At 31.9% G+C, this 16788-nt stretch overlaps 2 protein-coding genes across 2 annotated transcripts; one reads left to right on the top strand and one right to left on the bottom strand.

Annotated features, from left to right (window-relative positions):
• Nucleotides 1-3759: 3759 nt before the first annotated feature.
• Nucleotides 3760-5995, bottom strand: LOC135950081 (serine/threonine-protein kinase RIO3). The gene is made up of 3 exons (XM_065499593.1): nt 5088-5995; nt 4253-5014; nt 3760-4189 (listed from the first exon to the last, which is right to left on the bottom strand). Exons 1-3 carry the CDS (start codon nt 5829-5831, stop codon nt 3800-3802), a joined length of 1896 nt encoding a protein of 631 aa, XP_065355665.1. The 5' UTR covers nt 5832-5995; the 3' UTR covers nt 3760-3799.
• A 762-nt stretch (nt 5996-6757) lies between these two features.
• Nucleotides 6758-14965, top strand: Tango1 (transport and golgi organization 1). Its single transcript, XM_065502576.1, has 10 exons — nt 6758-7028; nt 7102-9420; nt 11932-12552; nt 12619-12938; nt 12999-13142; nt 13204-13364; nt 13432-13533; nt 13596-13801; nt 13949-14494; nt 14556-14965. The coding sequence occupies exons 1-10, from the start codon at nt 6899-6901 to the stop codon at nt 14660-14662; spliced, it is 4656 nt and encodes a 1551-aa protein (XP_065358648.1). The 5' UTR covers nt 6758-6898; the 3' UTR covers nt 14663-14965.
• Nucleotides 14966-16788: the final 1823 nt, after the last annotated feature.

Here is a 16788-nt window from a genome sequence, read left to right as displayed (position 1 = left end):
ACAACAGAAACGATCATCTGTTCCGTTCCGTTAAGGATACATTACATTACGGTCTAATCCACCCTTAAGTCTGTTGTGAAAAACCTATCTCTGGCAACAACAAAAACATGCTACTCAATGCATTTTGTTTTTGTATCAGACATATGATTTGTATTTTTGTTTGACAAAGCGGAGTGTCTCGTCTCTATGTATAATTCTCTATGGTTCTGACGTTGTTCGAACAATAACATAATATCGACAAGAGTTGACCACACCAGACACATTCATGTGCGGACAACAAATTGAGATTTTTATATTTGCATTTTTTTTTAATTTTTTATTATAATACAACATACATACATATATTAAACACAGTTATAATGATTTTTTTCTTTAAATACTTGTACTATAGTGGTTAAATAAAGATAAAATTAATAATCAAAATCAAGATATGGAATATTATAGTGACAAAAGAGTTCTTCAGAATTGAGTCCTTTAAGTTTAGTTATTTTATCTGTTTGATCACCTGAGTCACTGGAAGGTGGAGCAGTAAGATATTTTACAGCAACTTTTTTCAATTTTTCGTATGGACTTGAATTCCAATATTCATAAATGTTAGATTTTCTACGTTGTAAAGGCTCCCGCATATATGAAAATAGTTCTTTTCTAAACGAAATATCGGTTTCTATAAAAGATGCCATACAATCATGTTTTTCCCAAAGGCTATTTTTTATCTTTCGGACACTTTTAGTAATTAAATTGTTTTCAATTTCAATGTTTACTACCACAGATTTTGTGTCATTTTCAGTTTGACACAAAAATTCAGACATTTCCTTTTCAGCAATTTGAATTTGAGTTTGGCTTAAATACTTGTTCTTAAATCGGGGATCGAGGTATGTTGCTACTATTAATAATGGACATGATCCTATAAATTTAAAATTTTCTTTTAGAGCATGTTTTAACACATTTTTCAGTGGCTCTGCTCCATTGCCTTCACTCATTTTTGATATCAACATATATATCAAAGGTATTACTAAGGACACCGTTGCAGTTGATAAATCAATAATCGCCTCATAAAAACATGCCAAAGCCTCCACGAAATCATTTAATAAATCCCATTGACTGGGTCTAAATCTGCGGGTGCCTCCATATGAAATGGAGTAAAGATTTACATTAAACCTTTGTTCAAGAAGACCTTCCATCATCAAGTAAGTACTACTCCATTTTGTATCATCATCTAGAACAAGATTCTGATTTTTAACAGCTAATGGTTCCGGTATGGTTTCAAAATATTTACTGGCTAGTTCAGATGTTTTAAAGTGATATACAAATGAACGGCCTTTTGTTATGATTGACTGAATATCTTTCTTATTCAAAATCGCATCATTTATTACTTGCTGCATGGTATGAGCTACACATTGCAATGATGTTAGTTTTACAAGTTTCAGAGCTGCTTCCATATATTGTACATTATCACAAACGACTAAGTGTATTTTCTTTTCCAATTTGTAATTAGTAATAATTTCCGATAATTTTTCTGATATATATGAATCTAAATAAAAAAAAATCATTTAATTTCTTTTACATAGGTATGTAGTTACAAACAGAATACACTCATTTACCTTCGTGGTCTTTTTCTAAAAATGTAGCCCATAAAACCAATTTTTTCCTTGAGGACCCAACTAAAAAATGTGCTGTAAAGCTTAACAATGATGGTGATTTTTTATGATAACTCCAATTATCTATAGTTAAGCTTATCCATTTTGCTGCTTCCAACATTGCAACCACTTTTCCTTTTACTTTGTTAAAGGTTTCCGGCATAAGAGATGTACGAAAAAACTGTTCAGTCTTTTTCCTGTATCGATTTTGTGTAATGGGATCAACAAATTTAATACGTTGAAATGCAACCCCTTCGACTGCACTGTATGGAAGCATATCCACCAGAATTAAATCCATAATAGATTTATCAATTCTTTTGGATATAACGTGATCATCTGGCCACTTATTGTTTTCATTTTTGTTCTTATTCTTTAGGTTCTCGCATTCTTGTTTATTAACATCTATTTCATCACCGAAACTGGTTCCATTAAGAGTACTGTTGTTTCCAAATATATTATAAGCGCCATTCGATTTACCAAGTCCGGAATCATTGCTAGTAGAACATCCCATTCTAAAAGGATTATTGGTAATATTGTTCGACTTTGCCACTGTTACACTGCTGCTTGTATCCGAAGTTGTATTATATAAATTAATTGCAGCATCTAAAATATCCGGTGTCATTTGAAGCAATGCTGTCGTTTTATTTCTGGCCTCCACGATATCGTTGCTTAATTGTTGGTGAAATTGACCAAATAAATTCTTTAGTACAGCTTCGTAAAACATCATTCGTACTTCTTCAAATGATTGATCTTTTATGGAATTTGGCATGGAAGGTTTATTCCAAAATGGACCATAAGTGGATAATGGCCATTGTTTGCCATTGATTGCCGCTTCTACGTCTGTTTTAATAGTTTCTTTAACATCAACATGATCATTGTGACAATTGACACCTAGGAAACAAAAACCTTGTTGGTAAAATTTACACAAAACCATTTTATTTACTTTGTTTAATGAAATAGGGTTTAAAACAAAATTAAATGTTTTATCTATGACAATTAATCGGATTCGGTCAAAAATTTACGTTGGGATGATGATATTCGAATTAAGTTGGAGTATTAGCAATTAAATGTTACCAGAACATTCATTTCATTGTTGTGATTATATAAATAACCATGATCGTATTAATGCAGAAATATTATAGTAATTTAATAGCAACGTACAAGTTTTTTTTAAATATTTTTACAATAACTATTTTTTCTTTGCAAATATGTATTCACTGCCAAGCCGAATTTAATGTATTGAATACGCCCTGCGCACTACTAAGTGTTTTTTTTATAATTTAATTAAGGCGAATTTATAATGTAAGTATACATATATGTATAATGAATGTACAAATTCGCCTTAAAGTATACCGTATCCGGTTTAGTTACTTTCGCGGGAATTTTGCTTCCGACAAACTAAGGCGGATATTAAATTTACCTTCGGTTCAACATTTTTTTGTGGCATTCACTCGATACTGATAGCGTAAGAATATACACTGATAGAAATTTAGTAATCATTGTTAAATATAGTTAGATACTCGGTATTCGAATTAAATATTGTCGAAGTTCGAGTATTAGCAAATAAATAAAATTTTTCCAGAACACGCATTACTTTATACTGATTCACTTCACTATAAGTTGGTGTTTATAACACAGATGATTATTTTTTTCATTACTTGACTAAATGGTTGAGCAGTCAAATTCTGCGGATACCGTCAGACTTTGACAACACAAAAAACATAAACAAATTTAATGTGGTTTTTGTAAATGTACTTGTTGAAGAATCGACTCGAATTTATAGGTGACAGGACTACAAACAAATACAACAACAGTTACTTTGTTTTTCTTATTTAGCTTTCGTAAAAACTACACATTCCTTAAGACACAACTTTTTTATTTCTATTAAAACACAAAGCTTATGAAAGAGATATTTATTTGTCACTCCTAAAAGTATACATGAAATATTTTAAAATTTTTCTTTAAAAAAGTAAAATGTTTACTTCCACTTTTTCATTTGAAAGTAGAATTTTTTGTTTTTCTATACCAGCAAAATACATTTTATTTATTTTTTCACTTTCGTAAGAATTTGATGTCTGTGACATAGACGTTCCGACTAAAGAACTTCAATTTAAACTCAACATTACAAAATATGTTAGTTTTTATTTTAAATAATTTTCAACTTAGTCTGAGGCAGTATAAGAGTTAGAATCAGCAGCAATTGGCTTTTGTAGCTTTGAAGTCGTTTCAAGAGAATCGTTTAAAGCTGATTGCAAACGACACTCCATATTAATGACATTCATGGCATTCGCTCCAGCATCAACAACTTCATTTTCAACTTTATTTTTCTTTTCAATGGTTTTTTCCCAAGCCAAATCAAAGGGATATTCCAACGGTTTAAATTCTTCGGGACATTCATCTTGATTGGGAGCAGTGGCTAATTGTATATTGGCACCCTTAGTATGAATGCGTTCTAGCATAGCGACATTATGGGTTTCGGCATCCAAAGATGTAATGTGCTCAAATAATGCCTCCTTAGTGTGACAACCAGGAACTCCTTTCTTGCTAAAGAACTATTAAAAGAAATTATGACAACTAATTAAATACATTTCGAAAAGTATGGCCTTAAAACTCACCGTAATTATGTTATTACAATCTCTCATTAAAAATTCTAATGCCGAAGGATGTTGGGGTTCAACAGCCTGGGCCACATCAATAAACCAGCATTTTCCATCATGCCATAGAATATTGTATTCACTTAAATCAGCATGAACCAATTTGGCTTCATTGTATAACTTATGCATAGCATCGACTACCTCATCATATGCTGCCATCCATTCTGCGGAAGTCAAAAAAGCATCTTTCAATTTTGGTGCGGCTCTATTGTTCTCACCGATGAAGGCCATTACAAGTACATGTTTTTTTAATATGACCACTTCAGGACATGTTATGCCTGCATTATGTAGACGCATTAAATTATGCATTTCTTTCTCCGCCCACATATTTATAATAACCGTATTATTTTGTTTGCTAAAACGTACATTGAATCTATTCTTAAAACGATAATCGTCTTTAATATAACGATCTCTTTGTTTGAAATCGTTTAAAGTAGTTTTGAAAATTTTCACCGCACATTCTTTAGGCATTATTTGTGGATGATCGACATCATCTCCAATAAAACTAGGATCGGAATTGGCATGCAAAATTACGGCTTCTTTGCCGGTAGAAATAATGCCATTGATTTGTTCCAATATTTGATTATTGATTAATTTATACAACAACAAACGGGTACGACCATCGACACCCATCTCAGCCGTGGCCACATTGTCCTTACGATCTTGCATACGCGAATTTTTCTTAAGATTTTTACGTGAATGCGTTTTTAGTTGATTGAAAACCTTGAGTTAAATTAAATTATTAAAATCATTTTAACCAATTGAATTTCCCGTGTTTTACTAAGTTATTACTTACTCCATTTGATAGCTTCATTTCAAAACCAGCGCCATCACCTGTAGCAAACTCCAATGGAAAGGACATCATTCGGCAAGCATTACGCACACCGCAAAGATCAGCATCATGTTTGGTAATCATTTCACCTTCTTTATCGACAGTGTAACCACATTTTGGTATGGCCTCAAGTAAACGTTCATTGGTATCGAAACGATCCCAATCACGTTTATCACGCAAGGCTTCATCTTCATCTACATAATTATCCTCTAGCTCTTCTCCGGCATCTTTAAAATAGCTCTTGCGGTACTTATCCAAACATACTGTAACCTTGGATTGTTTATTGTGAGCCTTTTCTATGCGTTTCAAATCTTCGTTGTACTCTTTATTGAATTGTGCTTGTAGCATTTGAGCTATAACAGCGTCTGATTCGCAACCAGCTAAAGCTGTAGCTTCCTGTGCTAACAACTCCTCTTCTTCGCTTTGTAGAAATGCCAAAACTTCTGGTGGCAAATTGGCATCAAATTCATCCATGTCAACAATGTCCCAACTGTCATCCAATTTAGTAGCCTCTTCTAAACTGCGCACTAAGGCCTCCTCTAGTTCTTGTTTCTCTCTGAGTTTTTGGTTTTCCCTTTCCGTTTCTACCTTTAGGTCTTTTTCTAGTTTTTGATTCTTTACAATCGCTGCAAAATTCATTGATTCAACTGGGGGTTTGGCAATCTGGCCCCATGGACATGTGGTATTAGGGTTCGTATTGGCAGCCATCTTTTTGTTTCTTATTATATATTATATTAAATAAAACTTAACTAATTGATGATCTATTATTTTAACAATAATAACAATTTATTATAACTGAATTGTATAAAAACGAATCCCAAGTTGTGTTATTTGATGAAATATGCGTACTATTTTTTGTTTTTGTTGGCCTTTGTATATGTATTCCAATGACAATTGTGAAATATCAAGGAGCTTCGAAGATGATGATTGCAGTTGAAAACAATATAAAAAGTGTATAAGTTTTGTTATTGCATTGTGTTATTGAGCTGTCAAAATCAGCATGTTGTTTTTGCCGAATATGTAGTTGTTGCTATAAATAAAATTGACAGTTTCATATGCAAAGAAATGTAGTTCTGCTACTGATACTACCTTGTTAAATATGTCTTGTGAAATTTGTTTTTCGACAGCTGTTACTCATTGTGAATTATTAACACGAGAATTATTTCACAATGTACTGTATAAAAGGTAAAATATGTTTACTTTAAAATCAATGTTGCCTCAAGCCCCTTTAAATGTTATCAAAACATACTCTATTTTTCTATTGATACAAAACACTTTACAACAAATGTAATTTCAGTTTCCAATAAGAACTAAAGTAAAAAGATATGTGAACTCTGCAGCATTCAAAATATCAAATTAGAAATTAAGTCACCGTCACCACGTAACTTAAGTTTGAATATTTTTAAAGAACAAACTTAATGCCGATTTAAAAGATAAATTAATGGGTATTTTTAATTAGTTGACATTTTTTATACGGCCTTTTTCCATTCAAAATGACAATCTCGAATTCTCGATTTTTTTGAGCAAATAGTCGATTGAAGGAACCCTACAAGCAACATCTTGTTGAAGAATTTTGGGGATACAAAAACATTAACTGGGGATGTGGACTGAACAAATATCGACAACACTGTATTATTTATATGTGTGATGTGGCCAACGAAAACTATTTTTTCATTTTTTTACGAGACAAATATAGAGTTTTCTAAATAAAAAAGGAAAATAATTGGAAAAGTGAAATTTGTAAAACGATTAGCAAACGAAAAACGCAATGCACAATGTGGAAACTACAAGAAGCAACGAATTTATTAACCCGATTAATCCTAATCTTAGTTTTAACTGCACCACTTCTGGACTCTACTCTGGCGTTATCGGACAAAAGATTATGTGCAGATGAGAATTGTAAAGGTAAGTAACTAACTATAAGAATGCCAATAGGAAGACAATGAGATAATGTTTTTATTTTTAAATTATATTTTAGGAATCATTTCTTTGGGCACGGGGAAAATTAATTACAGAGCGGGGGAGGAAGGCATGGTATCGTTTAAAATTAATGCTCCTATACGCATAAAATCAAAGAGTGCTGGCAAGGATCCTTCACTCTGGGGTATTGAAGTTAATGGTCGAGAGGGTTATGCGCCTAAACAGTTAATTCGCGAAACAAAGATTATAATAGGTGAAAAAAATCTCAAGTATACTGTTGATGTAAAGCCAGTGAATGAAGCTCGTATTTTGAGCACATCTGAAAAGACAGTAGAACAGGAAAACACCATAGAAACAACAACAACTACACCTCTAAATGATGTACCCATAGAATCAACGGAGAAACCATTAGTAAACAATTCAAATGAAAGCATCACCACAGAAACTCCAGCTGTGGCCACACCCGTATATTCGGAAGTAGTGGATGGTACACAAATACCAATTTTTAATAATGATTCGGATGGTGTTGTTGACACTACGGATGGTGTTGTTGAAACTGTGCAGGAAGAAATTAAACCTTTGAATAGATATCAAATGGAAGAGGAAACTGACTACGAAGATGATATTGGTGATTATGATGAGGATGAAGAAGAGGAATTTCAATATATTCAAAAGAGGCAAGCAGCAAAAGGAGAATTAAAACCTTCAGCAGCTGATGCCCATAATAATGATATAGAATCAAGTGAAGAAGTAAAAACCAATGCCAAAGTTGTTAACAATGAAACCACAGAAAAACAATTAAATAATATTGAAGACAAGAAAATTGAAGCAGAAAATATTACTGAATCTCCACAACCTTCCAATAATAATAACTCTTCGAAAAACGATGCAATAATGGAAAATTTAGAAGAACTAGAAAACAAACAAGTTGAAAACTCAAAAGATTCGGAAGAAAAACTAAATACTATTAACGAGAATCAAGTGAACACTGCACAGGTTAAAGAAGATCTATCTGAAATGTTGCCAAGTTCAGAAGTTTTGAGTGATAATAGCTATATGGAAAAAGAAGTAATTTCTAATGGTTTAGAAGAACAAGAACATAAGGCTGAAGTCTCCAATAATTCTGAAACTCAACAAGATTTGAATGAAAAACAAACTGTAGTTATTGAGAATCAAGTAAACACCAAACCAGTTGAAGAAACTGATCTAAAAAATCATGAACAACTTCAAAATTATGGGGCACAAATTGAATCTAACAATACTCCCATTTCTTCGGAAAATTCCGAACAAAATTCTGTGGAAATCGAAGGAAATAAAGTAACTATTAATGATAGTCCAGCCAGTGATAATGTTAACACTACTGTAGAAAATGTTGCTCCTGTACAAGAGAATAAAGTGAATAATGATAGCATCATGGACAATAACGAGATTACCAAAGACCAGGACATATCTACGAGTAACAATATATTAGATGCTGAGCCCCAACCTCAACACGAAGAGATAAGTAAAACTGAAAATTCCAATTACCAACAACAAGAGCAGAAAACTGAAACATCTCAGCATGAAATTCCTACAGAGCAATCTGCAGCTGATATACAACCACAAGTAAACAGCACGAATAGTTTGCAACCACATGAGCAGAAAATTGAAACATCTCACAATGAAATTTCTGCCGAGCAATATGCAACTGATAAACAACCTAATGTAGATCAAGAAGACAATACAGAGTTTCCCCCGATTACGGAATCACATGAACATGTGGAAACTTCAACTATTAGTCCTCAATTGAATGCCGAAGAAAGTACAACAACTTCAACTATTAGTTCACAATTGAATGCCGAAGAAAGTACAACAGCTAAAATACAAGAAGAAGCAAACAGCCAAGAGCAGCAAGCAGCAACAGAAAACATTAATCCAACATCATATAGTCCGTACAATCATATTCCTTTAAATACACCACAACCATCCCATTATGATTACTCTACTCAGGGAACACCAACAACCGATATACCTCCAAACGACTACTATGCCCAACAGTATACAGATGCCCCTACTGAAAGTTCTCACCAAAGTAGCGATCATTTTGATGAAACTACAACTGTAGGTTACAATAGCGTTCCAATGTCACCACCTGCAACCACTTCAAGTCCTCCGTTGAAAAGAGAAGATGAACCACCAAAAACCCTGCCATCTTCAATGCCATCTTTTGATGAAAATAAGGAAAATAAGGGATTGTTTGCTACCATTATGGGAACGGTTAATAATGTTTTGTCACTCAATAAAAAGAATAAACATAGTGATCACGAGGGCGATAACGAATTGGATAGGATATTATACTCTAATGGTAATGGACATAAAGGTCAAACAGCAAATGAAGGTAAGGCTGTGCATAATTGTTTGAAAAATTTAAATTTTATATTAAAATTGAGGTTTTGTACTAAAATTGAGGTTTTGTACTAAAATTGAGGTTTTGTACTAAAATTGAGGTTTTGTACTAAAATTGAGGTTTTGTACTAAAATTGATATTTTATACTAAAATTGATATTTTATACTAAAATTGATATTTTATACTAAAATTGATATTTTATACTAAAATTAATATTTTATACTAAAATTGATATTTTATACTAAAATTGATATTTCATACTAAAATTCAAATTTTATACTAAAATTCAAATTTTATACTAAAATTCAAATTTTATACTAAAATTCAAATTTTATACTAAAATTGATATTTCATACTAAAATTCAAATTTTATACTAAAATTGATATTTCATACTAAAATTCAAATTTTATACTAAAATTGATATTTCATACTAAAATTCAAATTTTATACTAAAATTGATATTTCATACTAAAATTGATATTTCATACTAAAATTCAAATTTTATACTAAAATTCAAATTTTATACTAAAATTCAAATTTTATACTAAAATTCAAATTTTATACTAAAATTCAAATTTTATACTAAAATTCAAATTTTATACTAAAATTCAAATTTTATACTAAAATTCAAATTTTATACTAAAATTCAAATTTTATACTAAAATTCAAATTTTATACTAAAATTCAAATTTTATACTAAAATTCAAATTTTATACTAAAATTCAAATTTTATACTAAAATTCAAATTTTATACTAAAATTCAAATTTTATACTAAAATTCAAATTTTATACTAAAATTCAAATTTTATACTAAAATTCAAATTTTATACTAAAATTCAAATTTTATACTAAAATTCAAATTTTATACTAAAATTCAAATTTTATACTAAAATTCAAATTTTATACTAAAATTCAAATTTTATACTAAAATTCAAATTTTATACTAAAATTCAAATTTTATACTAAAATTCAAATTTTATACTAAAATTCAAATTTTATACTAAAATTCAAATTTTATACTAAAATTCAAATTTTATACTAAAATTCAAATTTTATACTAAAATTCAAATTTTATACTAAAATTCAAATTTTATACTAAAATTCAAATTTTATACTAAAATTCAAATTTTATACTAAAATTCAAATTTTATACTAAAATTCAAATTTTATACTAAAATTCAATTTTTATACTAAAATTCAATTTTTATACTAAAATTCAAATTTTATACTAAAATTCAAATTTTATACTAAAATTGGAATTTTATAGAAAAATTGGATATACTAAAATTGAAATTTTATACTAAAATTGAAATTTTGTTTTAAAATTTAAATTTTATACTAAAATTGGAAGTTTATACTAAAACTAGCTGAACCCGGTCCGCGTTGCTGGCCCTTACAATAATTCTGTTTTATATTGCATCTCGATTTGAATATACAGTGTCGGACAAAAAAAAAGCACGGACTCCCCCGACCTGACATCGCACCCGAAAGACTGAGGGTCATTTGACAAAGTTGTAGCAGATATCTATAAGTACAGTGGCATGATATGCCCTTAAAAAAATGAAACGAATGTATTTAGGGGAAATGGGATATTATATTTATGAATTCATCTTAAGGACAGGGGATATACGTTTCTTTTATTTTATTTACTCAGGAGCAAACCACATACAAAACATGAATTTTCCAAATGTAAGCCAGCTATAGTCAACGATTGGCCTTATGCTTTGTCGTTGGAAATCTTTGGTATGCGTGAAATCATTACATCTTCGCATTTGAATCTGCCACCGATGATTGTTGCCTCAATTAAATTTGGTGAACATTTTTTGATGGTCAATCGTGTTCCGTTGCATAATTTTGGGGCGTTTATGTTGCGGAGAAACATTATCTGTGATCCAACCTTCAATATTTCAGTAGCATAATTGAGGCTTGTTCTTCGTTCATTACTGTGTCAATCGATTTGTAGTTCATTGTTTCGCCAGTCAGTGTCATTAGCGGTATAGTGTAAAAATTTGATTTTACCACGCCCCTCCGCCCACAGACCGAAAATTAAAAATCTGAAGATTCACTGAAAATTTGATAAAAATCGGTACAGCCATATCTCCGGAACCACTATGCCGATTTCGTGCAAACTTCACATAAACCATCTACAGACCATCCCCAACGTACCCCCAATTTTTTGTTGAAATCGGTCGACCCGTTTTCGCAGTTAGTGGCGACATCAAAATGTACACTTATTTTTATATATAAGATTTAGATTTTGTTTTAAAATTAAAATTTTATACTAAAATTTAAATTTTGTTTTAAATTTGAAATTTTATACTAAAATAGAAATTTTATACTAAAATTGAAATTTTGGTTTATAATTTATCCCCCAACAATAAATTTCAGTGAATTTATCAAATTAAAAATTGGGAATTTCGCATAAAACAATTTTACTAAAAAACTAATTTCGTATTCCCGAATAACCTTTTAATGAAATATTTTCTGTTTATAATTTTTAGAGGAATATTGTAAAAACCTTGGACCAAATGGTGAATGCCCCCAGTCGGAGCTAAATCATCTGCACGAAGCAGATTCAGAACATTTCCACCATTCGTCTGCAACATCAATCTTTAGTAGTGATTTAACTGTTGATTCTTTCCTAAAAGCATTGGCAGCCAAAATTCTAGAAATCAGTGAGCTATTGGCATTTTTAGTTATAGTAGCAGCCGCTTCTCTGTTCTTTATTTTTGGCTACTACTGTTTCTGCAACAGTAGCCGCGAAGGTGCTCTACTCTCTAAGCTCAATCAATTGGAAAGTAGCCTTCTGGCGTCACACAAAGAAAATGCTATCTTGAAACATAATTTAATGTCTACCAGACAAAAGCTAGCAAGTATTGAGGACAATTCATTTGGCTCAAATGATATGGTGGTTTCTTTGAAAAAAGAATTGGAAGAGGAATTAATGGAAAAGGCCCGTTTACAGGAACAAATTACGGTTTTACAAAAAGAATTGGAAAATGCTGCAGATGCGGGTATTGAACTAAATAAAATTGTTTCCGAATTGTTGAGCAATCAAACGGGAGATGAAAGTATTATAAGTAGTGTGGAGGAGCTGCAAAAACAACTAAATGAGCAACAAAGTGAGTTTCATTTAAGACAAATAAGTTGTTTTAGTATTAAGCTAAATTGTAATTTTATTTTTTAAGACACTATTTTGGAAATCAATGCCAGTTTAGCAGAAAAGAGTCGTGAAAATAGCGAACTGCAATTGTTAATAGCCGAACAAAATGCTAGATATGAAACGGAACTTGCTGATGTGCAACGTGATAACGAAGAATTGGAGCTCGAAAAGGGTAATTTACTAACTAGACTAGATGAATTGAAAAATGATTTCGATAAGGATATAACAGCGGCTTTGGAAGGTAAAAATTTGGAAATCAAAAGGCTACAAAATGAAATTGTAGACTTTAGCAATAAACTGGAAAATGAACATACAAAATGGCAAACAAGTGTGGCTAAAATTGAGGTAAAAGATTCATAAAAAGCAAACTGGTGATAGTAATTTAATTTTTTGTTTAATAAAAAGGCTTTGGAAGAGTGCTTGAAAAATGTTAGAAAAGACCCCAGTGTTAACATTATGGAAGTTATAGATGTGGCTAATGTCAAGGCTCAACTCATAGAAACACAAAAGAAGTATAAGACATTAAAAGAACGTTTGGAAATTGAATTGGTAGGAACTTTAAAAAGCCTACTTTTTAATAGTAATTCAATATATATATATTTTTTAAAAGGATCAAAGAAAATTAGCTGACAATCAATTACAAATAATCACCACAGAAGTGGAAAAACTTAAGCAAGATTTCAATCAATCAGAAAAGGATAAATTGGAAGCTCAAACTCGTTTAGAAGTATTGTCAAATTACTTTAAGGATAAAGAAAATCAACTACAAAAGTATAGTTTAAAAAAAGTTATAAAAAATAAACTTTTAATTGTTATAACATTAATTTTATTGCTTTAGAGAGTTGAGTTTAAAAGAAGCCATGTGGTTGAAACAACAAGGTGAAACTACCACCACGGTGGATCGTGTAACTGCCATGCAAGAGGAAATACAATCATTGAAGTAAGTTATTTTATGTGTTCGAAATGGAGGTAAAACTTAAATTAAATGAAATTTATTTAAAGATCTCAGAATGATTCATTGCGTGCTGAAATCGAAGCACAAGTTGCTGCTCATAAGGCACAGACAGGCACCTTAGAAAACAGAGCCCATGAGACTTGGCTGGCAGCGCGCCAATCGGACAGACGTTATGAAGAAGCTAGAGCTGAAGCTACAGCCTTGAGGCGACAATTAACCGCCCTGGCTGGTGGCAATGTCAGTGAAGTTAACAGTAAGTATATTTAGATAGCATTTTATTTGGACTCACCAACTGTTAACCAAATTGGGGCAAATTGAAAGTAGCCGGACGGACCACCAAATAAATGAAATGCTTTTTTTCCAAAAATTATTAAGTCAAAATGTTTCTTTATTTTTTAAGAACCTTCAGCTGGTCCCGCAGGTTTAGGTGATGAGTTAACACAAGCTCCTTCTCCCATACACATGGAATCACCTGGATCACCTATGTTGGGTAGAATGCCACCACCACCATTTCTGCCGCCACCTTTTATGGGTCCACCACCTCCTTTTATGGGTATGCCACCACCACCTCCATTTGTGCCACCCGGTGAAATGCGTCCGGCTCCGCTGGGACGTATTATGTCTCCACCACCTCAACGCTCGGGTCGTTTCTCACCTCAGCACCTAGATTACGAAGACTATATAGATTACGAGGGTAACAATACGTGGCACCGCCACACATACTCACCACCCCCACGTACATATCGTTCACTCTCACCCACTGATAGTCGCTACAACTATGGTCCTGAGCGTGATTTAATGTCTACCTATGACACCGAGACAGATTTTAGTCCACCGCCCAGTCCCCGGGAGTCCCGAAGACGAGGTGGCCACAGCAGTGAAAGAATTGATAATAATACCAAAAGTCCTTATGGTAACACAAAGAAATTCAACTCGTCACATAAAGGTATTTGGTTGAAAAAATTAAGAAAAATTTAATTGACTTTATTATCATTCCCATTTTTCAGGTCCCTTAAGTTCTGGCTCTGAAAAATCCTTTAATACTTCCTCACATCATGATACAAAAACCAAAAAAGGAAATCCTAATAGTGGTGGTGGTAAAAATATAGTATGATTTATTGTTTAGCAAACAATTTAATCACAACAAAACTACCTTTAAAACTATGTATTCCATTTTAAACGCATTAAGCCAATGACAAAGTCTGAGAGTGTGTGAGTCTAGCCGTGTGCCGTGTCTGCCGTTCATTGTTAATTGTGTAGTTAAATTTAATTTTTTAAATTTACCTAATCAACTACTATCTAAAAAATTAATACATAATATTTAGTTGAAACAAAAATACAAAACAAAATTAAGCAAAAACAAACAAACTTAAAATATATAAAAAAAACAACTAAAAAAAATCAAAAAAACTAAGAACTTTTACATTCATTCTTTACAAAGTCATAACATTTAAATTAAACAATATGAAGAAGCTAAGCCTTGTCCACATTAACAATTCCACCAACAATTTCGAACATGACACTTAATTTAATACTAGTAATGACTACAATCAACATCAAATATTTATTTACAAGACTACAATCAAGAACTTGCTGCTTCTTTTATCAATTACATAATTACTTTGATGGTAAGTCAAGTATTTAGTTTATTTGTTTTTCTTATCAATAAATATGACAACATATTCGTTTTAATTTTATGCTCCAAAATGCTGACTACATCTAAAGTAATAAAATATGAGGTTTTAAAAACACAGACTCAGCTCAGCTATGATTTTGGTCAATTATGTATCAAATAAATATAGAATTTTATAAACCTATGAGTTGGAGGCATTTGAAAACAATGAACATTTTATAGAACTTTTTTATGTTGACTGCAACGTCCTTTCAGAAATGACAGTTTTCGTGGCTTGTTAAAATTTGTTGCAGTTTGACTTGAGATGTTCCTCTTTTCGGTTTTTACTAGCACATCTGTTTGTGTTGATGTTGGTCTAAAATTAAGAAATATTTGGGGATATAGAAAATTGTATACAAATATATGTAAATTAAAAAAGGGATGGAAAATTAAAAATTTATTCGTTATCAAAATAATATACAATGCAAATAGTACTTATAGAATATTCAAATATTCAAATATACTAAAGAGTTTCTACAGAAAAATGCAGTTATACACGCAATTTTTAAGGTACGATAAAGAAATATCGACACAACAGTAAATGTCATGCTCTTCTGGCTAGCTCTCCTTTATATATTGGGTGTATGTCTTAAAAATTAGGGATTTTTCATCATATGGATTCCGAGCCAAAAGAAGTGCTGATCTTTTCAGGCCAATAACGAATCAAATCAATTTCGGATACTCTGTTCAGAAGTGAAGCATATCCCAGAGTGATCTCTGCATTGATCGAATCAAATCGGACTGGGCAAGGTCTGGAATATAAAGCAGGTGAGGCAAAACTTCCCAACCACTTCATTATAAATACTTTTTATTTTTACTTGTCGGTTATGGTTTCATGTCTGACCGCATTTTCTGGGCGTTTTTCGGTTAATGCTCGCTTCAAACGAATCAGATGCGTTCGGTACAGGTTGCCTGTGATGGTGAGGCGTTCAAAAGATGCGCTATCTATTGTAAATCCGGCATTTTTAAGTCATACACCTAATAACATTTTAGGAACGACTGTAATCCAATATTGTTAGCTGGGCGACAGCTATTTATATCTGTAAGATAATGGAAATAACCAAATTTATATCAAAGGATCCCACTGTACAGTGGATTCATCTTCTGAGACAACCTGAAGGATATTGTAAAATCGAATGCTCATTTGTAATTTTTGTAAGCCAGAATCCGGTACGCGGCAATGTCAATCAGGTCATTATAATTGTAACGCTCAATAGATTCAATGATTTCATACTATCTGAACTCAGTACTTTTTCGAATGCACAAATTGCGAAGAAATAGCCGCTCTTAGGCTGAATTCAGATTTCAGCTCTGGGTGGAAAAAGAAATCGCTCGTCGCACTATTATCGCTTAAGGGTAATCAAGCCGTCATTTTGTCGCTGCCTCCGAGAGTTTTGCGTTTCCCTCGCATTGGTTAATGTTTGGCGTCATCTAACTGTAAGGCGTTACGGTTCTTCGAAGTTTGCATTCTAGGCTTTTCGTTCAGGCTCTTCTTTGGCGTAAGCCGTAATTGGAGTTAAGTATAGTGTATTATATTAAATCATAAATAATTGTTTCAATAACTACGA

This window comes from Calliphora vicina, chromosome 2 (genome assembly GCF_958450345.1).
Source record: "Calliphora vicina chromosome 2, idCalVici1.1, whole genome shotgun sequence".
Taxonomy (NCBI): domain Eukaryota; kingdom Metazoa; phylum Arthropoda; class Insecta; order Diptera; family Calliphoridae; genus Calliphora; species Calliphora vicina.
Note: the sequence above shows the minus strand (reverse complement) of the source record. Positions and strands in the feature narration are given on the sequence as shown.